Source organism: Drosophila takahashii, chromosome 3L, assembly GCF_030179915.1.
Source record: "Drosophila takahashii strain IR98-3 E-12201 chromosome 3L, DtakHiC1v2, whole genome shotgun sequence".
NCBI classification, from domain to species: Eukaryota; Metazoa; Arthropoda; class Insecta; order Diptera; family Drosophilidae; genus Drosophila; species Drosophila takahashii.
Window position 1 is genome coordinate 14,531,718 of NC_091680.1, and position 26,822 is coordinate 14,558,539.

General features: G+C 38.1%; 1 protein-coding gene across 1 annotated transcript in view; it reads right to left on the reverse strand.

The window, feature by feature from the left end:
* sfl (N-deacetylase and N-sulfotransferase sfl) overlaps positions 1-26,822 on the reverse strand; it is a 66,594-nt gene that overhangs the window by 19,730 nt on the left and 20,042 nt on the right. The window contains exon 3 of the mRNA XM_044395839.2: positions 11,974-13,043. Coding sequence (XP_044251774.1) covers positions 11,974-12,584 — 611 coding nt within the window. The 5' untranslated portion in view covers positions 12,585-13,043. The remainder of the gene's footprint in view (positions 1-11,973; positions 13,044-26,822) is intronic.

Here is a 26,822-nt window from a genome sequence, read left to right on the forward strand (position 1 = left end):
TATTACCACCCTTTCCTAAGCCGACCCAGCATCAACCATTCTAAACTTTAAGCCAACTGTTTTCCTTTATTTTGTTAAGTCTTTGAGAACGCGAAAAATCCCCTTCTCAAAGCTCAAATATTTAAACATTTACCAAAGCAATTAAATGATATAAAAGGAACAGACGTTGACTTTTGGAGCTGTCAGAGGGAAAACTCATGCATATAAAAATATGCTCGAAATAATAAAATGGCAAACTGCACAAAGCCCCGAAATGCAACATTTTGTTGGAGGGTAGATAAGCAAGAGGCGGCAAACTTGCCAGTGGAGAGCTGTTCTTCTTCCGCTCCAGATGAAGACGATGAGGCGCTGCCGGCGTTCATTTATTGTATTTGCTTTGTCGAGCGAATTGCTGAAGGGGATTTTTCGGAGGGGAATGGTGCGGGAACCAGGAGGAAAAATAGGGAGAAACTGTGACACAACACCGCATGTTGCAGGCCAAAAGTATAAAGTAGCAGTAGCAAGGGGGATTCGTGTGGCAACGGCAGCCAAATTGAGATACGCGACAACGTTGCGTATGCGTAATATGCAAACATCGTTGGCGGTTGTCGTTAGCGTTGGCTTGACGTTGCGTTTGCCGGGTGCCTGGTGGCTGCCACAAGATAAAAGCCAACCGCCAGCTGTCTCCCAATACCGTTCTTTGCTAACCGACACGGTAAAAAATAAAGATAGCCGACACATTGGGTTAAAATAGCGATAAACCAAAATATAAAATAAAAATAATATATCTTAAAATTACAAAGAAAATTTGCTAATATTTTTTACGATAAAGACACAAGACACAGTAATAAAATATTGGTAACACTTTACAATCATGTTAAAATGTCAGAAATAATTATTTTGGCAAAAGCGTGTGTTTTGTTTTTCCACAGTGTTTCATTTCAGTAGCTCATCCTCAGGCCTGTCTCACATATCTTCATTTGCATGGTGTTCCCGGGTCCTTGTGCTCCTTCGTCCTCTTTAAAAGGCAACAATGCGGCTCATTAACAAACCAACAACGAGCTGAAAACTGAGCTATCTAATGTAAGTTTGTGAGTGGTCTCAACTCTCCTCTTGGTCGTCTCTTTCCGTCTGTCTGTGTAGGTCAGAACTTTTCTCATAGGAGTGGAAAAGTTTTTGCCCTAAAACTACCTGAGAATCACCTTTGACCTGGGCAACTTTTCTATTTAGATTTTATCATACCTTCTTCGGTGCCCCGCCCCCCGTCCATCACAGTGCTTTATCCTTGTCGAGTGCGAGTCGAGCGTTTTATTATAAAGCTTATGCAATTTCCACATATATCCTTGTAGCTTCCGTATAACCTTTAGCACGGCAGTCCATTGCAACAGGAAGAAAATAATAATAACAAAAAGGAGAGGCGGCAGTGAAAGCGCTTAGGTGAAAACGGCAACATGTGTAAAATCCCCTTGCTGAGCGCCTTTCAAGTGAAATCCCCAAAATTAACAAAAACCTATTAGGCCAAGCCTCGCAATCTGCAAAGGCAGCGGGCAAAAGCGGGCTCAGGACGCAGGACATGCATGCAGGACTTAGGACTCAGGGCCCAACTGGCTGCCTTGCAAATTGTAAATACTTTTTGCATTACAAAAATGGAACGAAGGCCGTGCGGGGGCTGAACGGATCCCAGATCCTGGCAGGCTGGCAAAACTTTTGCACTGCCAAAACAAAATATTTAGATAGCAAACGAACACACGATACACACACACACACACGTTCACATCGAAAAACAGGTAGGTCCACCAAAAATATCAGAAAGGAAAGTTTTTCTTTTGCCTCTGTTACTTTTATTTTGTTACCCTACAAATTCTCTATAAACGTGGTAAGAGAGCACTCGGTAAATCAAAACATTAGCTATAAATAAAAAAGTACAAGTTTTCCTTTAGTTTCCAAGTGGAATGTCAAATTTATGCGAAATTCGTGTGAGTTAACAAAATATTTTTTGTGGTAGAACACCTAAAACGTGGCATCCCAAAACGGAAAGTAAAATGTAATTTAACTCCACTTTGTACGTGTGTGCTGGGCGAAAAAGTTTCGTAATGCCTCCAATTTCAACTTTTACATTCACTTTACTGGTGCATCCAAACGCAATTAATTTGGTTTTTGGTTGAAATTAAGGAATGCAGTTTTAATTAAATCAGGAGTTTTTGAGAAACATGATATTTTCATGCTGTGTAATAATTTTCATTCACATTTTTTTTATAACTAACAAAAATCTTCAAAATACCTTTTTTAAACTCGAGTTCGTTATTCAAATCCTTAATGTTTACACAACATAATTTATTATATTTCATTTACTTTTAATTGAACTTTTCTTAATAATAATTCTTTGTATGCCTCCTTTTACAACTTTTCCCTTTCATTTTCTGTTGTGCTAATGGGTAATAAATTGTGAATGAACTGACAGGAAGTTGTAGGAAAACTTTTTCAATAAAATACTTGTTATTCATAGCTTTATTAATAGGAACAAGGCTATGAAATATATGCCAGAGGAACGCAACTAGTCCATTTGACCTTTGATTGTTTGTGAAGTAGTGAAAGTAAATTAATTAATGGTTGATAAATAATGATTCCAACTTGATAAATATTGTTAAATTCACTTGAAATGTATTTTATATCCGAGATATAGGATTCAGCATTCAGCATATTATCCTACGATTCTGGGCTCTCTTATCCCATTTTTATAATCTCTTCTTCTCCCAGTAAATCTGACAAAGTAACTATTTCCTACTTTCTCAACCTTTACAGGACGTTTTCATAGTTGATCAGTGGCGGGCGAAACTTTTGCGATTCCTGATGCCCGAGTCCTGCGGCATGATGAAGAAATTTTTGCTGCTTGCTCAGCCCCCTTCTCGTTTGCATTTCGTGCAACCTGTTCTGTTTTGGCCTGGCCTCTCAGTTCGCTGATTTATTTGTGCACAGCACAAAATTTCCGTTTCCGTTTGGCGAGGAGGAGGTGGGCGGTGGGCGGGGCCAAGAAAAAGAGGAGGAGAAAGCCGGGGTCGCAGGTCCGTAGTTTCGTCTTTTGTGCTGCATAAATTAGGCAACAAAAAGTCAGTTTATGCATTTGCGACGTGTTATTTATGCGGGCGTGCAACAAACTTGGCAAGCAGCTCGCTGCTCTCTTGCAAATGTTGCACTGTCAACGAAGCTGGGGAGAAAAATGGGAAGGGGGAAAACCAAGGGGGAAAAAGTGAGGAAAAACAGAGCAGAGGAAAAGGCTTACGGCCATGAGCGTGGCCAAGGCTTATTAGTCAAGTTGAAAGACATGAAGCGGGGCGGTTTTATTGAATCCGTGAGTGCATATATACATACGACGTATTACGTATACGTAACGTAACCCCATGGGACTTTAAAGCTTTTCCCTCGTAACAATAGAATAGCCACCACATGGCCCAGAATATTATGACTCCGAGTTGCTGGGCAAGCAGCAGCACCGCTGCTCAGACAATAAATCGTATGTAAAAATTTGTAATAAATTTGCAAAGTAGCAAATGCAGCAGCCGCAAAAGCGGAGAAGTGCGCGGCCAACGGGGCGCATACGTAATGCAGATTTTCACCGAAGGAAAACCCAAAAAACGGGGCAACCCCAGCCGCCGCAGCAGCAAATGCATAATAAAATGCGAATCTAGCACAAGGATATGTGTATATCACTATGGACGGCAGTCCATGTAGTGACGAAGCGCACCAGGAGAGTGTGCGAAGGCGACTACTATTATATAGCCGCAAAATTGAAAATCTGCTGTGATAGTCCGATCGTAATGAGTAATACACCAATCGAAAGGTATTGCAAAAACTTAAAGGATTGCATACCAAGACTTTAAGAAAATCAATTGGCTTGGGAGAGAGAGCGGTGAAAGTGAAAAAGTTAAATTTTCGAAATTTGGAGCTGTTGGGGCCGGTGGGGATAAATGCCCCCTCGCAATGTTTTAGTTGTATTCCTTTTAAAAATACCCGTCGAATGAGGGGTCATTTGTCAAAATCCGACGCTCCGTTCAAAAGTTATAGCCAAAATAAGATTTTCTTCTTCTTCCCAAAATGAAAATTAATTTCTGTTTGTCAGTTTGTCCACTTGTCCACTTGTCCACTTGTCCACTTGTCCAAAACATGTTTTTTAAGTTTTGAAAATTTTATATGACGTTCATCACATCGATATAAAAAACTTTTGTTCTACCACTTTTGGAAAAACTCGCTAGTTTAGCGGGAAAACAGCTATAAATAGCTAAAAATCGGAAAGCCGTAACTTCTATACTACTAAAGCTACAGACTTGTGCTGCATCTCGTTTGAAAGGTATTTTTAAATGCTATAAACGCCTTCTATATGCAATTTGTGTAAATGTAATAATTAAAAAAATATGAACAAAAGACAATTTTTTAAAACTTTTTTTTTAGCTTTTTTTTATTTTTCTCAAAAACGGCTCTAACGATTTTCTTTAAAACCTTAAACTGTATAGCCCTTGAGATTCCTTAAATTTTGGTATATAACACATTACTGTAAAAAGTCACGTTTAAAAGTTATTTTTATACGAAAATAGCCACTTTTGCCAGCTCGAACAATTAACGCTCCCTGAGTATTGAATTTTGTGGGAGGGTATCCGAACTGTATTTTAGGGTCATGGAATCAGTAAATTTGCACTTAAGAGTTCCATATAGGAATCTTTTGTTCTACGACTTTTGGAAAAAGCCGCTACTTTAGCGGGAAAATAGCTAAAAATGGCTAAATTTCGTTAGTTTTTAAGTTCTACACTACCAAAGGTACAGACATGTGCTATACCTCGTTTAAAAGGTATTTTGAAATACTTCAACGCCTTTTTAACTTAATTCGTTAAAATACAATAGTTTAAGAATTATGATTTATGACCAATTTAAATTTAAATGTTTATATTAGCACCTATGAGAGCAAAAGTAAACAAACAAAAACTTCTGATATCAAATAAAAACACCTCTTAACGAGGTAAAAAACTAGTGACGATCGCACCTTCAACGTACAAAAGTTCTGATATCAACTTTTGTGACGAAAAATAATTTTAGATGCGACTAAATAAGTACGCTACCTAAAATTTATTCATTCGGCACGCTAAAACAGAAAAACATTCGTGTAGATATTAAATATTTGCTAAAGCGGGCCGAACGAGTAAATTTTAGGTAGCGTACTTATTTAGTCGCATCTAAAATTATTTTTCGTCACAAAAGTTGATATCAGAACTTTTGTACGTTGAAGGTGCGATCGTCACTAGTTTTTTACCTCGTTAAGAGGTGTTTTTATTTGATGCTATATAAAAAGGATATCTGAGGACAGAAAGGAACGTAAAAAATATTTAGTTCTCCCCTCTTCCCAAAAAAATAAAAGAAAATGAATAAGGCAAACAAAAAAAAGGAAGAGCGCTGGGCAAATGCAAAAAGCAAACTAAACTGGGGGAAAACGAAGACAAAGCGGCCACTTAAACAGAAATGGTGAAAGCAAAGAGAAGCGAGCCGGCGAAATGAGCTGGCTGAGCAAACTAAGCGCAGCTTTTGGCCAGAAATATCGCTGGCGATTTGTGGTCGAAGCCTGTCAATGTCAGAATAAAGTAAATTAAACTGGAGTGCAGGGAAAACGTTTACTTTGGGGCAAGACTGCAATAGCAGATCCAACATTATTGCACTGCCATTGTGGCAAGAACAGCCACAGTAGGTGCTACAATAAACTGTTTCCTTTTTATCTGCTTTATTTATTTAGCTGATTTTAAAGTACAAGTGAAGAAAATCTCACACTAAGATAACTACATCTCCCCCTGGATATTTTAATAACTTAAATAATAACACTATGCAGCATCAAAAATTAACCTTGATGAATGCTATATTTTTGGATTCGTTACGAATTCCCAAGTTAAACTGCGTTTTCCAAAGAGTTCCCCGACGCAAGGATTCTTAGCAAAAGGACCTCAAAGTTCGAAAAATGCTGAAATTGACCAACTTTCCGGAGCTCTCAGAGGCATCTGGATGCATGGCTTGGTTCGAAGTTAAAGTTTTTTAAAAGATACACCCTTTATCTTACAAACCCCATACATAAAATAATTTTAGGATTTTTTTTAAGGCAGAAATAAATTCCAAAAAACATAGTTAAAAAACTGAAAAACATACAGCTGCGGTCAAAATAGTAGCAGTGTTGCCGCCTTGTGTTTTTAAAAGTTTGATGTTGTAATTTTTTCTTATCCAATTAGTCTAATAGTAAAATTATAATCAATACAATATTACCAGGAAAAGATCAATTACAACAACAAACTTTTAAATACACAGGGCGGCAACACTACTACCATTTTGACCGCAGCTGTATACTTTTATGTTTTTTGACTATGTTTTCTAAAATTTGTTTCTGCCTTAAAAAAAATCTTAAAAATTTTTTAAGTATGGGGTTTAAAAGATAAAGGGTGTATATTTTAAAAAACTTTAACATCGAATCAAACCATGCATCCATTTGCCTCTGAGAGCTCCGCAAAGTTGGCCAATTTCAGCATTTTTCGAACTTTGAGGTCCTTTTGTTAAGAATCCTTGCGTCGGGGAACTTTTTGGAAAACGCAGTTTAACTTGGGAATTCGTAACGAATCCAAAAATATAGCATCCATCGAGGTAAATTTAAAAAGCACTAAAAATGCTGCACAGTGTAATCCACTTAAAGCTTTGACATTTGACCTTTGTTGGTTTAATTTACGTAAACTTAAAGCTAAGGCTTAATTTAAAGATCACAAAATGACTCACACTGCCAGTTATATTTATTTAAATAGTTATGAATAGCTTTTCGTTGCGTGTCTCTCAAAAGCAACACTCAAATTACCAGAAATTTCCCTCAGGCGAAAAGGTTTACTCTTGGAATAAAGCTATAATGGCAAATTGAATAATATTGTACAGCCATTGTGCTTCAAGTATTTTCCCTTTGTGTGTGTTCGACTCGCATATTTTCGAACTCGAGCATTAAGAATTTCTCCGGCAGGCGGCCACTTAAGAACAATGAGGATGAGAATGAAAGTCGGCGGAATGGGAACCGATGAAAACACTTGAAATAAAGCCTCGACATCGACGACTCAACGATTGCGGTCGGTTCGGAAGAGAGGTCGCTGGGGAAATGCGAAAAAAGTTAATTAAATAAATCAAGCAAGGCAAGTTCAATTGAATTGCAGCCGGGAAATGAGTGGGAAAATGTCAGGGCAGGACAGGATGGAAAAGGGACTTCCCGCTGGGAGATGCTGAATGCTGTATGCTGGACACTCGGCCAAATGAACTGTGAACGGAGGGGGAAAAGTCGGGAAATTGCCAGACGGCGGGGGTATGCAAAAGGCGTCGCCCAGCCTTCGTCTGTCCTTTTGTGTGTCGCTTTTTGTTTGTTTGTTTGTAATTGCATTTAAAGCAAATAAATGTAATTATTTATTGCATTTCGCAGCGCTCGACACGCGGACAAACAACAGACAACGTTGGAATCCTTAAATGCGCTTCGTATCGTTTCTTTTGCCGCATGGATTTGTGCAAATACGCATATGTAATCGTATTTTAACAACGTTCGTTCTCAATCGATGTGTCTCTCTGACCGGCGGCCATTTGTCGTTTATAATCGCATTTTCAATTAAAATATTTAGTCAATTAATGCACGCAAATGTGAATCACATCACGTATACGTCATGTACAACGCAAACAAAAACACTCGCGCTGTTTACGCTCAAATTACTCGACCGACAGCGCAGTAATTTATTACTGTGTTTATACGATGCCGAATTCACGCTATCATTTCACGCTTTCGGCCGATTCGTGCTTGTATAAACGCCATTTCGTGAATTCGGCAACACACGAAAGTTGACTATGATTTCAGCCCAAAAGCGTGATTTGGTGATATGCACTCTGGTAACTCTGTAAAAAATGATTGACGTTGCCAGATCGCTAGAAATTGAAGGCCTTTTATAGGCCATTTCTCTAATCAGTGGTATTAAAAATTAGATATTTTTACCGGTCCGGCATCCCTATCAGCTGAGAGTGAATAAAAGCATGAATTCTCGGCTGTCGTATAAACAGGGGCTATTTCTATATCGCGCTTTCAAGAAATCGTGATTGCTATCGTATAAACATAGTATTTGTGTTGATTATCGAGGGACATTTGGCGTTTATAGTGCAAAAATATACCAGTTTTAGTTTCCAGCTTGTCCTGCGGAAAAAAAGAACACGCACACTCGTCTAACATCAAATTGCATTTATCGCACTTAACACGCAAAGCAAATAATGTTTCTAACTCAATGCATACGGTCGCAGCACTGCGAGTATATATATTTGAAGCAGAGTGTGTTTATATATACGTGTTTATTTGGTGACAGCCGTTGTGATTGCACGTGACAGGCGACCAGATAGTCGGCGGCGAATTCGCAGGATAACGGCTAAATAAATGCATTTGTCAGCCAAATTAGCCGAGTAAATCACAGAAAATTTCAAATTTAAATTAATAGCGAAGTGTGTTTGAAAAAAGGACTTTTGTCCTTGCTGGGATGTATTTTAAATTGTTTTCAGCTGGTTCTGCATTTTATTTCAATATTTTATTTGGCCATATGTCAAAGGTTTTAAAAAATTTAAAACATGTTTGAATTTATATTCTATGGTAGGGAAATTGATAGAATCAGATGCTTGTTTATACACCGAAATATATGTTTTAAATGTAATTAAATATTTCCATTTATGTAAATTTATCGCTTTCCAGTTAAAGCTTGTTATTTTGCAAACACATTTAGTGCTTAATAGTTTTGTAATCCAATTTTATTTGATCAAAACCCAATTTGTACCTGGCACTTCATTTAAATGCGGAATTAGAAATTACATGTTTTTAAAAATGCATGTAAATTTGGTGCATATTTGCAGTGAGTTTTGTCAGGCTTTGCATTACAAATCAATTATTGCCGGCGTGTCAGGATGGTGTTTCCAGCTGTCCATCCCTCTGGCACCTTCCTCATCATCCTCCTTCTTCAACACCGCCCCCTCTTTCTTGCCACATCGCCGCCTCTGTGTCAGTCACTCAGTTTCATGCAAATCACGTACGTTTGCATTTTGTCAAAATGCGTTTTGCACCTACAAAGCCAGCCAGCAACAACAGCAAGAGCAACAACAAATGCATTTATGCATATGTTGGTATGTGTGTGCGTGTTTGTGTGTATTTGTGTGGGTGATCCTAGTAGTGGCTTTGTGTGGGTGTGCGAGTGCAAATAATGACAGACAGCATAAACAAACACGCACATCAGACTCTGACTGGCGTCTATGGCCACAGGGGCAACCTCAGCAGCGGAGGAGCTAAAGCCAGGATGCAGGACACGCCCACAAAACGCCCCCTACCCCCACACACACACACGCATTCAAAGGATCAAGAAGAGGGGCAGGCTTTAAACTTGGCACGTCACTTGTTTCCGCATTTTGCACGTAACAGATGAATAACTATAAGAAGGACGGCAAGAACTATAAAAACTATTCCTTTTAAAAAAAATGTTAACAAACATAGGAAAAAGTTGTCTAAAACAATCTTAAAATAAAAGAAAATTTGACTGTTTTTCTAACATTTTAGAAAAAAAATGTTTCTACACAAATTACTTTAAAAATTGTAATTTAAGTGATTTTAGGTTTATCTAAAAACTCTTTATTATTTAAATGAAGCACATATCCACCTTTTCTTTTTAAAAATCGTTAACCAATTGTAACTCACACAATGAGTGTAATTTCTTCAAGTGTAACTGCTCGGTAACACATGCACACACCCTCGCTTTGGCCAAATGCATGCAACAATCATGTAGTCAGGCCAACTGAATTCATTAAAATTTATCATACGCACACACACACTCACACAAATGTCGCATACAATTACTCGGACTCGTGCTCGGGCTATTCAATATAAGGCAGGACCTTTTTGGTCCTGATTGATGGTAACCCACTTAGCCAACTAATGAACTTTGCCACAGTCTTGGGCCGTAAATTAAATTTCAAGTGCCCGACCAGGGTAAATATTTAATAATCAACTGGCATTTGGAAAATGTAAATAACATTTTACCTTAGACCAGGATAAAAGCAGGAGCAGGACTTGTTGTTGTTTTCGGTTTAGCTGGCGTGTTGCAAAGTGAGGAAGTAAAAAAACAGCATAAAAACAAGAACCATGCCCACGCAACCAGCAACCAGCTCCTGCAGCAATCTTACTGCTAGCAACGCTTGATGAAAGTAATCAAAAACTTCGCTCGTTGCTTGTGCAACTACTGCAGGGTATGGAGTGGAGTGAAATGGAATGGACTGGGCTGGGGTTTCGGTAGAACTGTTTGTAAACCATAATTGCGCGCAAAAGTAGCTAACAGCTAACGGCCAGGTGAGCGAAAATAACTGCTGCTGCCTTGCAGCCAGCTAAAAATTTCATGAGAAAAATTTAATATACACCCGCGCCATTCTCATTTCGAAAAAGCAGAAAATTCTCAACTCGCGCGCACAATAATCACCAAAAAGAACACACTGCAAACTAGTGCGAACAGCCAGGAAAAGCTTCTTTAGTTACGCGCACAATTATGAGCAATATTTTCCCGCTTTTCCAACGCTCCCATTCCCCCTTTTGCTCCATTTCGAGGACCACTTCGGAGTTCACCCTATGCGAAAAGCTAGCACCAAATGAGTTTTATTCTCGAGTATGTCATGGAGTAGACGGGAAGCCGAAAAAGAAAACCCCAGGTGCTGCTGCTGCTGCCGGGTTTCCTTCTTTGAGCATAAAGCCAACCAAAAAGGTGTTGAACTGAACTCAAGCAAAAGTGGAACTTGTCGATAGCAATGGGTAGAAATGAAACTTTCCATTCATTTATTTGTCGTTTGGCGCAAGAAAAAAAAGAAGAAAAGCCATAGAAAAATCGCCTGATGATTTGCGAAAGGTTGTTAGGGCGGCCAGGTGAAACTTTGGGGTACTAAAAAATTGAATGGGACTTAAAACTTTGAGAAGCGCATAGAAGACATTAAAATTTTAGTGCTAGTTTTCGCGAGAGCTAACAGAAATTCGGATTGAAAATGCTTTTAAATCTCCGCATCACGCGCAACATGACTTTCCGTTTACTAGAAAACAAAAAAAATGGTGGGAGTTTTCCCACATAAACATTTTTTCAATTTACGCATACCATCCTCTCCCGTTTCCGTTTTTTGGCCAGCCACACACCTGTTTTAATTTAATTTGCAGCATATTGAAAACAATTCGCCTCCCATTCCCCTCGTAAACCACTTGAAAACGAACAAAAAAATCCAATCAAACACGGCGCACAACAAAACGCTTTCCCACAAAAAGTGAGCAGAACAGAGCACAGACATGAAGTGCATTTTCGCCATCAACGCCACTTGAGCACAATAAAAATTCGCTGAAATGGCCCGAAAATAAAATAGGGTTAAAGGATAGTATGGCAAACCGGCTTTGATCCGAACCAATAACACCTGATCCGCCTTTTCTTGCTTCAAAAATGAAAATATAAAAAAGTAGAAAAAAGTTCGACAATCGTCTGTACAACGAAAATATATTTGATTTCAAAAAACCTACAAAAAAACAAAAGATTCTACTTGAATTGAGAACATTCAGTAAGTTCATTTTCATCTTGTTTTGAAAATATAAATTTAAAAAAACTATATTTTAATAAACAGTTCAACTTGATTCAACTGAAGAACATTTTAAACTTAAAGAATCCTCTTATAATTATTAAAACATTATCTATGTGTAACATTTTATGCACTTGGCATGCTAGAATCACTTCTTTTGTATGCAAATTAAAAACCCTAGTACTAACCACTGAAAGCCAGCGCAAATCTTCTGTCATCCCATGGCACACAATCAACCCACAATTTTAATCGCATTGCATCCCGGTCAAAGGGGGCTCGGTCTCGGACTCGGCACTCTTTGATTCATTTCATTTCATCCGGTTGCTAGGTACTCACCCATTAAACACGCCCGTATCGACATAATGCGTGTAGTAGAAAATGCTAACCACCGTAATGGCCAGAAGCGCCAGGACACAGCGTCGAACGTTGATGCCAAAGCAGCGACGTGCAATTAAATTACAACAATGGCACATCCAACCGCCTGGCTCGGAGCCACCACCCAGTCCACCGCTGGCCAGGTGGGAACTACTGTTCGTACTGCTACTGCTGGCGATGCCAATTGACGTTGATGAGGTAGGACTGCCGTTGAAATCCAGGCTGATACTCCCGATACTCCCGTTCCCGATACCGTTTCCATTGCCATTCGATTTACCCTTGTACGTGACAATGCCGGCGCCGGCGCCGGCGGTGCTGGTGGTGGTGGTGGTGACATCGTCCTCCGAAGGCAGCAGCAGCATCGTGCGATCTGTGATGATGGCATGACCATTGCCGAAATGCTTATTGAAATTGCTAAAGTCCTGGCCGACATCAGACGCATCTCCGCTGGAATCCACATCCGTTTGGGTTCCGGTCACGGACGTTCCAAATTGCATCTGCGGCTGCTTAATGAGTTTTTCATATTTGCGATTTGCATTGTTATTATGTTGATTGCCGCCCGATATTGTCATATTGTCGGTGGTACTCTCTATATATATATATGAATATATCTATTTAATTGGCGATATGTCTCGTGTGATTCCTATATTGACTAAACAGAGCGAACAATTTGCAAACACTCGCGTTTCACTATGGCACTTCGATTCCGTTGCATGAATGTTTATTTTCCAGTTGCCCAGTTTATTCTATAAATATGTATGGATGTATATTTTTTATGATCTTTCTGCGCGTAAATCTCGTTTTTATAATAACTCAATTCGCTTTGTTTACTTGTCATTTCGCCACTTGATATGTTTCCAAATTTTCAAATATTCATTTTGTTTGGCCATTGTGGCGCACTGTTGTTGCAATTGTGGTTTTCGGCAGGGCAGACGGCCATTATCAGTCATATAAAGACGGAAGAGACCCAGTTCCAGACTGTCCACTCCCAATCAGGCATTGACTTGCGTCCCAGTGGGTCGTCTTCTTATCTGCAAAGGCAAGGGGAATAGAAAAACATTATGAATAAACGGTTGTCATCGAAGAGTTTGTTTTGGTAAGCACGAGAACAGTAGAGGTCTTATTCTTAAAGAGGTATGTTCGAACAACGGGAGGGTAAATCGCTATCAGCTAAGAGAATCGTATATCTCTGTTTACATGTAAGCTCTTTAATCTAATCAGGTCAAGAAGTTATTAGTTTTCTAAAGATTATGGTAAACAAAATTTATAATTAAACTATGATCCAGATAAAAATATTAAACATTGTAAAGCTCGCTCTTTTAATTATTGGAAAATATTTGCAGTTTAAAATTAAATTTAATACTAATAAAAAACCTTTGAAAATATTTAGTATGAAATTATTGTTTTCGAATGACGTAAAATATTTAAAGTGGATATGACAATCATTTTCTACCAAATCTCAAATATTTTAAAATTAAATCATAAAATTTAATGCATTGTCATTTTGTTTCTGTGAAGTGATAGCAATGAAAAACTATGCTGCAATTTAATGTTCGCATTAATTTGTTTTCTTTTATATCAAACTGAAATTGGAGTAGTGAATGTTTGAACAGAAAGCCAGTTCAAACCAATTCCCCCTTCTGCTAGTTAATCAGATCCAATTTCAATTTGCTGCTGTGTGTCACCTTTTTGGTTGTCAGGCCCTTTTCAATTATATGTGTCACATTTTATCGATAATCGTTATCACAACTAATTGATGGGTGGCATTTCGGTTGCCCTGCCCTGTGGCGCCAAACACCTTATTTTTAGTTCCCCCACTAAGGCTTAAGGTTACACAAAAATGTGGGTTCTTTACTGTTTACCAACGAAACTTGTCAATTTGTTTGCGCGGTCTCCTCAAATGGAATGTCAACAGAACGCTAAGGAAGCCGCAAATAAAGCGACAAATTGCCAAAGCCGCAATACGGGACATAGATACGAATATATCCCGAGGTCTACCCTGAATTTGTCCTTGTGACTGTGTTGGCTTAGCCATTAAGTGCATATGCCTGCCGCAGTTTACAAAGGTCTTAATGGCCCTACACACATATACAGTAGCGCTCCCCAAATTATTTGGCGTACTGTGTTCAAATTTAATTGGAAATGGTTGCCGGCTGTCAGCCAAAAAATAAAGACAACATACTTCGGGGCGCTTTATGGCACTGTCGAAATGAGTCAATAATGAGTTTTAGATGGCCAACAATGTTTGTCCTGATGTTATGTCCTCGATAAACATACTCGAGCATGTGTTCCCCGATAACACAACAGATAAATACGTATTTATGTGAGTTTTAGAGGGTGGATAAAAAGGAAATACAAGAAGTAGCTTTAATGACTTGAAGTATTGGAAAAGTATAAAAACAAAATCATTACCAAAAATTTTCCATAATATATTCTGTATTTTTCTGGTACAAATATAGCTATTTAGATGTTAGTTATCAAAAATATTGGTCAATTAAAAACATTTAATCTTATTTATTCGGGTCTAAAAATACCTAATTTTTAATAATATTTGCTATAAGTAAATGGAGCCGCATGATCTTCTTCACATTCATGAAAAATCAAATAAATTCAAAGTATTTAAAAGAAATCCAAGCGTGTGAAGTAGTTGCAACAGGGAAAGTCAAACCCTTTCACTTGGGAATACTTTTCAATTTTCACGCTCAACTTCAAACTTCATTTCACTTCATAAGCAAACCGCTTGCCCTCTTTCTCGGGGAAACACTTAGAGCCATTTATAAACTGGATTCTTGCAAAAGGATCCGCAACAGGAATTACAGCGAAAAGCGAGGGCTTCCAACATCCATCGCTGGCATTCTTTGCCCTTGTTTTCCTCTGCATGTTACAAATTTATCATTAAAATGTCAAAACTTAAATTGATTCAAAAAGTTTAGGAGCAGCAGCAGTGAGAATGCTGCCACGCCCCCGTCTTCCGCTCCCGCCCCCACATAACCCCGCTTTTCATTGCTGCAGTGGTAGTGGAAGAAAACTCAGGCAGGAGCTGAAAGAAAAAGTTGGGGCTGTTGTCGGGAAAGCTTTTGCTCGGGGTTTTTCCTTCTTTTTCCCTCTTCAGCTTCTTCTGATGATGCCGCATACTTTAAGGCGCTCTCTTGCAAAAAACTTTCTGCGCGTTCTTCGTTAGGCAAACTTGTTTAATTTCCTCTTCAATTGCCCGGGAAACCAAGCGAGACAAACCAAAAGTTGTCCTGCCCCCGAGTCTATCTGTGTCTTTCGTTTGGGTTTTCTTTTCTGGGGTCTTTCTAAAGTTTTGCATTCAATTGTTATTTGTTTGCCAGTGATTTGCTCGTCAGCGAGATCCAAGAATCTACCTTGCAGATAACACAAACTCAAGGAGAAAAAAAGCATACATAAAAAATTGTTTGGAAATTATTATAACAAGAGTAAGGATATGTATAAAGATTTTATCTCTAATGAGCTAAAACATATTTTCAATTTTAAGCACTGGTTGTTAAACTTTTCCTTAGAAAATAAGCTACACTCCTTTAAAATGTAAGTTATTAAAATTTAATTTACATTTTTCAATTAAAGATTTTAAAAATATTAATTTGGTTATCCCACGATCATGTTCTTTCTCTGTACAGTTGTGCAATGCTACTCATCATAATTCAAACTAATTTTGAGCATTTATTTTCATCCCGACGTTGCTGTCACTTCCTAATATCTGGCTAATCGCACATGTTTCACACAGTTTATCCGAATTAGCAGTGTGAGTTCTCGAAAGTGTTTTATGTTTACTTTGAATTCATTAAGGCAGTGGGGGAAAACGATTTAAAGTTTTCACACTTTTTTCCGTAGGGCTCTCGAGCACTATCCCCTGCTTGAGAAATGGTTTTAAAAACTATTTATTTTACGATACATTTTGTTTACATTCCTCGAGGAGGAGCGGCGATGCGCGGCTCCCTCAGCATATTTTTCCCTAAATTGCATTGAGGCGTGTGGCAAACAGCAGTGGCACAATGAAGGGCACCCCCGAGATACCACCCCAAAAAAATAAAACTCCCCGTTGTTTTTTCCCCTTTTGTGCTGGCCATTTATCAGTCAGCGAATGTTTGTTGTGGCTTTGTTTTTCCTCTCCTCCCCCAGCTTTTGTAGTATATTCTTTATTTTTGTTTTCCTTCTCTTGTTAGTTTTTCGCGCATTCATGCCTGCCCCAACTCCCCGTTGAAACAGCCTGTCAATGCCGAACATATTGATAATCGTTTTCAATTTGTGCCCGGCAATAACAACAACAGAAAAAAATCAATTGTCTTTAGTAAATTGAATGCAGGCTACAATACGTATACAAAAACAAACAAAAAGTCTGGACAAATGACTTTGGCTTTAACCAAACTGACAAGACAAGACCTCAAGTCGGAATTCTCCGGTTTCGGTTTCTGTTTCTGTCTGGTTATTATATTTTGACTGATGAATGTGACTTTTGCGTTTCCATTACATGACGCCACGCCTGATTGCCTTTTCCATATAGATTTCTCCCCTTTTTTCCACGCCAGATGCGTGGGCAAAGACTTTACAACTCCCCCGCACTCCCAAAAAAAAAACAATGAAATAAAAGAGAATGTGTGTTGTATATATACACCTACCTATAAACAAATTTGTATCTTAATGAGTTTTTCACACTTTAGCGCCTTTCCGATTTCTGTCCGTCTTTCTGTCTCGGAATTTCCATCTTCTAATGTTCTTTCAATGTTCTGTGTGAGTCTCTTCATTATTAATGTTGCCATAAATCAGTTAGGCAAGACAATTAAATTGACACATTCTGTATATTTGAGGTTTGTTCTTAGATTTCTGGTTTTTGTTAGAGCTAACAGATTAATAGCCTGACTGGGAGTGATTTGAAGCTTATGAAGTGCTTTTTGTAATTTAGTGAGAGGGTTTAAATGAAAATTTCATTTATTTCAAGGCAGATATAAAACGAAAACAGAAAGAAAATTGTAATTTGAAATTCTACTACCATTTATTGCCAGTTTTAAAACACAATTAAGCCTGCAATCTTTCTGCCTTGGTAGAAATGTAGTAAAAAGCTATACTTGAAGTTCTGGATTTTTCCCACCGTTTTAAGATTAATTCGTTCCTCTGTTTATAACTTAATTTCCTTTATTCCCACAGTTCTCGCTCCACGAATGTCAAGTGTCACCGAAGTGTCTCCTAAGTGTTTCTGTTCCTTCCAGCATTTTCCCTCAACTTTTCCCCTTAATTGTGCAGCTTGCTGGTTTTCCTTTTTTCTGTCAATTATCCATGTACATTTGCATAATGGTTTTTATATTTGTTTTTCCTTCACTTTTGGCCTCAAGCTTTACTCTCTCGTCTCTCTTCATCCGGAGGCTGACAATTTCCATTTGCAGACGGAAAAACTCTCAAGTGGGCATAGAAAATCATAAAACATTCACTTCTTTTCCACACATATGTAAAGATATTTCGTACTGGTTAATTAGCAAAACATTTAAATGCACTTTATATAGAGAGCAGAAACTGAGAAGTTTCGTTTCAAGTGACAATTTATTTCGTATTTTTTGGTACAGCCACAAATCGAAGTCTCGAATTTCAAGAAAAGAAGAGCAAAGTTGTTGAAGGAGACACTTGCAATATGTTCATTTGTAGATTTACTGCGCTGATTTGGGCCGGAGTGGGCCAAAAGCAGGTGGCCTGTCAGACTGACTGACCTAGTTTTGTCTAAAAATACTCAGGCACCAATAAAATGCCAGTCCAAAGTGTTTGAATGTATTTTACATCACTTTGATTTTTATTTCAATTCGCTAAACGGAGGGGGAGTTTAGTGGCAGAGGCGCTGTGAAAGGGGGGCGGTATTCCAATTCCAATCCGAGGGTTTTCAAGTGCTCAACACTTGAGGCTGTGGCTCTGGTGAGCAATTTGCACAATTGAAAAACTGTCTGCCCTGCGAGTCTCGAGTCTCCTACTAATGAGGGTTGTGAGTGGAAAATCGCAGGGGGAATACGAGATTTTCTATTTCGGGCGCTGCCTGCAGTCTCGATATGTGTATTGCATATAAATTATTCCCACATCATTTAGTCGAAATAACTCAAGATAACATATATATATATACATTTATTTCTTGCCCTCTGAAGACCTAATTAAAACGAAACTTTAAAATAGCTGCCTGCAATTTTTCTTATTATAAGAATTTTTGCTTAATAAACTTCTCAGTCATCGCCAAGGGCCACGTCTATATACAACACATATAAATAAGAGAATTTAAATGAGACGATGGGAATTTAAAGAACATTTTGAGAAATTTTATTTAAAACTTGAACGAAATGAATTGCATTTAAATTTAAGTATTTTATTGCCTTCCGTTACTTGTGCTTTTACTAAGCAATTCATAAAGTTTAGGCAATTGTAAAAGAGTTTTTAAATGTAAGTAACTTTAGGTATCCTAAGAAAGTAACTTTATTATTTAATCTAAGTCATGCGGCCACGTCACCATTGCCTTTTTTCGTTTATTCTGATCCGCAAATATGAAAGTAACATTCTGAATTTAACTGAAACCCGAAAGAAACTTTCGCGGAGGCTGTTAGAATGGTAAACGCCACCAATAACAAGTCAAAACCAGTTACACGCCCGGTCAATTACACAAAGAACCGAAACGAAAAGCCGAGGGAAAACAACGAAACAACAAGGAAAGCCAACACCAACGCAGCTTCATCGCTTATGACTTGCACTACCAATTTTCCCCGCCCTCCCTCTTCGGTAAAGCGCCTGAAAACAGGCTCGGTTGTCTGCAATTTGAGGCTTTACTGTCACTCAAAGCAAGAGGCAAAATGCGTGGGCCAAAACCCACGCCGAAATCTTAGCCAAATTGTTGGTTGCACTTGCAACATTTGGGGGATCCATCAGGGGGACCGGGGATCCCGAGGGTGAGGTGTTTCACAGGCCACAGAATGGATTTCTGGCTTTGCGGTCGAAATGGCATGTGGAAGAGTTTGGTTTCGTTTCGGTTTCCCTGCCGAAGAGTCCAAGAGCCAAAATCACTTGCAGACATTGACAATAACCCTGTGACTCAATGGTTTCACAAGAGGGAAATGAAACGTCGCACAGTGGCGCCTTGGGCCAAAAAACGTGCAATAAATCACTTTTTCGACTTTGTCCTAGAAAGTTGTGACCCATACCAATCGACAGGTAATTGATCCACTATTACAAATATGTAACCCTTTTTCAAATCAAAAAATTTTTGTAAAAGATATGAATTTTCAAAGTTGAACAATTTTTCACTTAAAAAAAACACACCGTTTTTAGGTAATTTTTCGCACTTCCGGGGGGTTTTTCTTAAAAACTAGGTATCGAATCGCTTTGCTTCTTTTTTCCACGGATTGGTGTGTTAGTTAAGAGTAAAAAAAGTAAAACATATTGCAGTTTGCCATGCGCATCTCTTAGTTATGAGTTATTTGCGAAACGTCCATTTTTTCCATATTTTTCAACTTTGATGGAAAATAAAAAAAAACTATTTAATACTATTTTTTTTATACTTCCGTAAAACGTTATTTGGACTTTCTTCTTGATATTACGAAAGTTGTAGCTGCGTCCGCGGTTTTAAGAGCCAAAAAAGGGAAAAAAGTCATGGTCCCAGAAATTGCATATTTCGCAACCTTGTGAAAGATTTGTCCAAAACATGGTTTTAAAGTCCTGAAAATTTTATATGATGTTCAACAGCTCGATATAAGAAATTTTAGTCCTACCACTTTTGGAAAAACTCGCTAGTTTAGCGGGAAAACAGCTATAAATAGCTAAAATACGGAAGGCCGTAACTTCTAAACTACAGAAGCAACAGACTTGTGCTGTATCTCGTTTGAAAGGTTTTTAAAAAAGCTTTAAGCGCCTCCTATATCTAGTTTGTGTAAATGTAATATTGAAAAAGATATGCACAAAACAATTTTTTTTTAATTTTTTTTGTTTAGCTTTTTTTATTTTTCTTAAAAACGGCTCTAACGATTTTCTTTAAAACTCTAAACTGTATAGCCCTTGAGATTCCTTAAATTTTGGTATATATCATGTTACTGTAAAAAATCACGTTTAAAAGTTATTCAGAAACGAAAATAGCCACTTTTGCCAGCTCAAAACAACTTACGCTGCCAAAGCATTGAATTTAGTATGTGCGAATCCAAACTGTACTCTAGGGTCATGGAATCACAACCTTGTCACAGAGTTAGAATCTAGTAATTATAGTCCAGAAATGTTAAGTCTATTGGATTTACCAAGTTTACCAAATTGTGACCATTATTTCAAAAAACATGAAATATAAAAATTTTTATTTTTAAAAAAAAACTTTAATTTTTTTTTTTTGTTTTTTTAGTTTTTAAAAATTAAAACATAAAAAAATAAACTAAACAAAACGTAATTTTTAAAAAAAAAAAAAATTTTTTTTTAAAAATTCCAATTTTTTATTTATTTTTTATTAATAAGTTTTAAAAATTACAACATGAAAAAAGAAACTAAAAAAAACAAAAACTTTTTAAAAAAAGTTTTTTTTTGTCGGAAAAAAATGGATTTGTTTTTAAATTCTGACTTTGCCGATTTGTAAGTACGCCTCTGCCACGCCCACTCCCTGTCTCAAGCAATAATTTGAAAGGTGGATCAATTATCTATCATTTGCCGTTTACAAAATTCAATTATCTTCACTGGTTCAAAAGTTATGATTTATTACCAAAAAAAAGTCAAAAGGCGCCACTGTGCGTCGACGATTCGAGAGAGGGAGGGGCGAATTGCGGGTAGAAAACCGGAGTCCAGCCACGTGGGCGTCCATTAAAAGAAAACGAATTGCTGGCCCAATTTGTGCGCCGCTGGAGATTTGAGTCAACAAAGTCAAGCTCAATTCAGTTCTCTGTTATTCTTCTATCGTCTACAAATATTGTGCCATTGAGTACTGGAAAAAAATATAATCATCTTATAGACGATTCTGTAAAAAAAATATTTAAAGAGCTTATATCGTTAAGTATTTTAACTAGTTTTAATCAATATTAACAACAATGTTTTTAATTCATTTATTTAACTACAAAAAATAACTTGTTAAAAAACATTCTTCATTGGGAAAATTTAAGTTTAGTTTAAATATAAATTAACTTTTTATTTTAATTTAAAAGTATTACTTCATATTTCTATCTCTATCTGCTTTGTTTTGAACTATGAATTTTCCTACAGTGCCTATTCCTATTTATTATTCATTTTCATAATTATTTACATATTTACTGAAGTGTGCAATCAATTGGAACGCGATAAGCGGCGGATGGAAGCAAATTAAGCTTTAGAAGTGATTCCAATGCCACGGGAATGCAGGGCGTGTAGCTCGGAAAAGACCTTGAGATATGTCGACAGCACCAACTTAATTCAATTAATGGGCATGTGCCTAATGCACTGACAGAAATAGGAAAAAAAATACCCCTATAGATAAAGAAATAACGAGCGGTGACTCCGATAAATCCCAATCAGTTAATAGCTTTGTTTAACCATTAGGAATAATTGCAGTATCAATTATCTGGGGGGACAAAAAGCAAATGAGGTTCTCTTTAATCAAGTCATTATGGTTAAGGAAATCGCTGGCTCATCACCATTCTCCAGTGGCCTAATAGTTTTTAGCTCTTAAAGCTTTAGTGATGGCATTATATTTACCCCCTGGAAACCAACATTGTCCTGGGCCTAAACAAACCCATGCAAATATAAGCCCAATTTCGCCCATTATGGTAACACACACAAATGCAAATTCCCCTCTCTCTCTCGTCCACTTTTCTCATCAATTTATTATGCTATTTGTGTGCGCTAAAATTAGTTAATGAACCCGGACTCAATGTAATAATGGAAAGCCGTACTCGCCACCCTCTCACGCTATAAACTGTGGAACTGAAACTGAAACTGGCGTTGTTGTGATTGAACGTCCCCCCGGTAAATGGGGGAATCCCCACCTCATCTCATTGGTATCATCGTTGTTGTTGCCGCCTTGTTGTTGGTTGTATAAATTAATTCCCCAGGTTAACTGCAGAGTAACGTTTTATAATTAAGCCAGCTGCATAATTATGAGGAGCAAACACACACAAACCCACAGCCGTGTGCATATGCAGAGGCAGGCTGTGTGGCCACACATAAAATTAATATATATGTGCACTATGGAAAAATCATATATAGGTCGAAAGTATTAAACTACCAGAAGTGAGCTAGAAATGAATAATGAATGAATTTTTAATAATTATAACTATTTCATTTTTCTTTGGTAATTGAAAAGAACATTTTCAGAATTCTGTTTACAAGAAAAAAGTTGTTTTAAAAAATTTAAGGATTTAAAAAGCAAAAATTTAATTGGAGCAAAAATGTAATCAAATTAAAAACGATAAGTTTTAGAATTATTGATAAATTATTTCTTTATTATATTTTATAATTATTTTAAATTTAATAGTAAGTAATATAGAAACTGTAAAAACTCTCATTACAAAGATTCTTTAAAAATTTAAGAATTTGAAAGAAGCCAACATTTAATTGAAGGTTACTTAAATTCAATCACTTTGATTTCTTTTCAAGTGCATACATGTACGGTGTTATATATTTATAGAAAACCCATATCGGTTGAGAACTGAGATACACGCAATTGGCGACATTTAAGCACGCAACGTTAACCCCTCGATGACCGGGACCCAGCACACACATATTATCATAATGAACATCAACCGAGTGGAAAGGACGGACGACGGAGGAGTCGCAGGATTGAGCGGTGTATCCAGGACACGGTTAAGTGGTTTGCCGCATAATCGACGGAGAGGCCTTTGGAGGTCTGGAGGCGAAACGGATCGAGGCGTCTGGCGGAGAGAAATGTTCATTAATATACAAAAGCTCGGGTCATCCGCAGAGTGTCCGTCACACGACGACGACGAAGGCCAATGGGGATATGCCACGGAGGAGGTCCTGTGATGAGAAGGAGGTCCTGCCTGGCTGTCCGCCCCCTTCATTCCCCTTCTCCCCTTTGTGGTGTCCCATCAAAAAGCTTTATCACTCGGAACCAGCCCGCTTTTCCACTTTTCCAGCCATTTGCTCTCCGTCAGCGAGTTATTGCCACGGCGGCCTTTTTGGCCCTGCCTCATGTAAAAGCAATAAATAATGGCCCAGTTTACGGGGCATGTCTCGTCTATGGAATGGAGCGTCATAAAAATATTTTATCCATTAGACATTGTCTCTCATTGGGTTGTTGCTGAGTTGTTGCTTCGGCTTGCTTAATGGCCATTAATAATTGTTGAATTAATGTCGACTGTGGAATTGGATCACAGTTCACTTAAATGCCCATTGGTCCGGGCCATGCGGCTAATTGTAAGGCCTTGTAAATTGGACCAAGTGTCTAAAACGGGTTTTTGCATTACCTTAATAAATTTGCAAAGTATCTGCATCTGCTGCAAAATCAATGTTTATGGATTCGCAATTTATCTTTTCTCCAATATAAACAACTCTTCGGGGTATATACACAAAAGCAAACTCAACTGTTTGTCCTAGTTTCGCCGCTGCTCCGCTGCTGGCGAATCAAAAATCAACTAGGCAAATATACAGGCTTGGAAAAATTGCATCGAAATAAATATTATTCATAGGCATGCCCAGCGCGCGTACATCATCATCATAGTCGGGAATTTCGGCATTTGGCAGTGTAATTTTTCATTTCTAGCTTGACACGAGAAGCGGCGACCCACCGACCGACCAACAGAAAACCAGGGCGAGAGTGCAGTTCAATGACATAATTTGTCGCAGCGCATCAATAGAGTGGACAGGGACCTGGAGATCGAGGAATGAGGAATGGATGAGGGGGAAGACGAGGTGACTGGTGAGCTGAGCCAGCAGTGGGTCGCTAAACAATGGGGCACCGGAGCAACGTCAACATTGTCCAAACGTCAACGATGTTGTCGTCATCGTGGAGTCATCATCGTCATAATCATAATCATCGTCGTCGTCATTGTTTCGCTTGAACTTTATTGTTTTGATTTATGCGCGTGCACAACGAGAGCAGGCGAAAGGGAGATGGAAAAGGCACTGAGATAAAATACCGACTACAAATTATGCACCATTTAAAAGCTATTTAGGATTAATTTTACGACTGTAGCCATTTTGTGTGCAACTACTCAATAATATCATAATTTTAAACATGCAAAAATATTAATCCATATAGATCTTTAAATATTAAAATATTCTACTTTTTATTCCTAACTACACTATTTTATTTAAAATTTTTTTTTAACAAATTTCTAATAAATAAAAGATATACCAACTTTAAAAGAAATCACAATTTCTCACATACTTATAACTTTCAAATCAAATTAAAAATTAACATCATTAATAAGTATCTTTCTTTTCAAGCTACCATTTTCATCAGTGTCCAGAGGTCAGATCGAAAGGGAGCAGTGCATGGTAAGCGAAAACTTTGCGGGTTTCAAACTGTCGTACACTGTCGTTTGTTAGACCCAGATCCTCCATTACCCAACCCCCCTCGAATGCCACTCCCGCGTTCATTTTGCCTGCACTGGACACGTCGCGTTGTTTATTCCGCCAACGCCAAACAATCGCGAACCCAGTCGTCCGGCGCTGTTGTTTTTGTTTTCGTTGCCTCGAGTGGAAAGCGGGGGAAGATGGCGGGCGGGGGGGTGGTTGGGAAAATTCTCGGTGCAAATGAAAATGATGTTGTTCAGCTGCCACTGCCACTGGCATTCAGGCATCAGAACGGCATCAGAAGAACCATCCCATCCCATCACCATTCCTGGCCCGTTGCCCGATTATGTTAATGTGCCCAGAGATTTCTGCCATTATGATGTTGTTCACTAGACGACCACTCTGCATATTTGACGGGGACCGCAGCAGTGACTCAGAGAACCCGAGGGGCAAACGTCACCAGTGCAACATTTTCCCGCTTTTCAGTCTTGGTGAAAAGTTTTCCTCCCCTCCACTTCCGCAAGCTTTCGCACAGGCACTAAACAATTTCAAGTCTTTGTTGTTATTTTAGCCATCGGCTGTAGTTGGTAGAAAGTAGGGTGAAGAATATGCAATGCAAAAGTACTCAGGCAAATATTTGAGAAGCGCGGAGAAAGGCTCGAAACCAAAGGAGATAGGCTTCTAGCCTGGGATGACCTTTTTTTTTACATTGTATTGCATACATTATTGTTTTAACTAGAGTTAAGTTAAATAATATTGCACCAATTGTCAAAATAAATATTTTTCCCAAAGTTATAAATCAAAATTTTCCATGTTATCTAAACAATTTAGATTCGATCCATTTTATTTAACAAAATTTGTTGCAATTTCTCTGCATTTTTATCTGCGAAAATAAATTAAACTGAATTATGGTTGATTTACTACATTTCTGTCTCTTTTCACGACCCGCAACGATGGCTTCATTAAAGTGCAACAATTATATTGCACATAAAAAAACAAATAAAAGCAAAAATTAATTTACAATGATAGTTTGGTTTGCCCGCGCAGTTTTCATACAGAACAGTAATAATAAATAATATCATCTAATGCCTGAAATCGGCCCCCATAATTAAGCAGGCATGCTAAATTTGCAAAACAACAAACAAAATTGCGGGCAGCAGCTGCATTATATATATATATGTTTTATTACAACCTCCCACAGCATTGCCCCCTATAATTCACGTTTTTCTCCCAAGGGAAAGCGAATGCAATATTGAAACGCATTTTTCTCTGCTTCTCCTCCTCCGTCGTCTCTGCTCGTTTTTGTCATCAAAATCGTGAAAAATTGTTGCAAACTTTGACAGGGCAAAAATTATGATAGCTGTTGTGCTGGTGCTGCGGGGGAATGGGGGTGTTTCTGCCTGGCTGGTAATAATTTTATGTCATAAATAAATCGCTGAAAGTCGTTGTTGTTGGCGACAAATAAAAAATCGTCCCATTTGTTATTGAATTTAAGCTTTAGACTGTGAAATGTTTCCGAAATGATAAGCAAACTAGGGAAGAGAGGCCAAAGGGCGAGTAGAATTTTTTCCCAGCAAAAGCAATATTTTACAATGTTGAACAGAAATGACAAGAATTCCACTTGCGCAGCGTTTTTTAAACGATAACGAGCGAGCGCGTCAACGAGATTTCAACAAATTAGCGAAATGATTAAATTTAAAACATTTTAAGCATTTTACTCCCGCGCAGATGTTCAAATTATAAATGACAAGCGGGTGCACGGATTTTATGTGAAAAAATTCAAATAAACATACCAGAGGAATGTTTTTTATTTTCTTTGTATTTTACGAGCTGTCGAATGAGCTGACAACACTCAGGTTGGTTCAAAATTATAGCTGCAGCTGACAGATTTTTATGACTTAATAAAGCAGAAGCGCGAGCGAAACGAGAAGTTCAAGTTTGTGTGGGAGTAAATGTGGGTTATGGGCTATACATATATAAATACAGCAAGTTGGGGCGGAGATAAGACCCAGTAACTTACTGCCCAGACAGTTTAGACACCTACCCGACAAACAAACTTTCAAATTTTGCAGCTCTACGAGAGAGTGTTATTTGCAAGCGAAGGATAGGGATAGGAATCGAAACTTTTGCCTGCAACTCCCACTGGCAAAAGTTAATCGAAGCCGGAGAACTTCCAACAAATTGACCGGAAAATGTTTGCGAATTGCCAACGGAACTGAGTTCCCGAACTCGACTGAGATTTCGGCCAGTAAACTGGCCAAAGGCTATCGATACCGAAAAAACGGACACACACGACGACGGTCAGCAAATTAAACAGACGTCCAAAGTTAAGTAAACAAGTCAGAAATTTC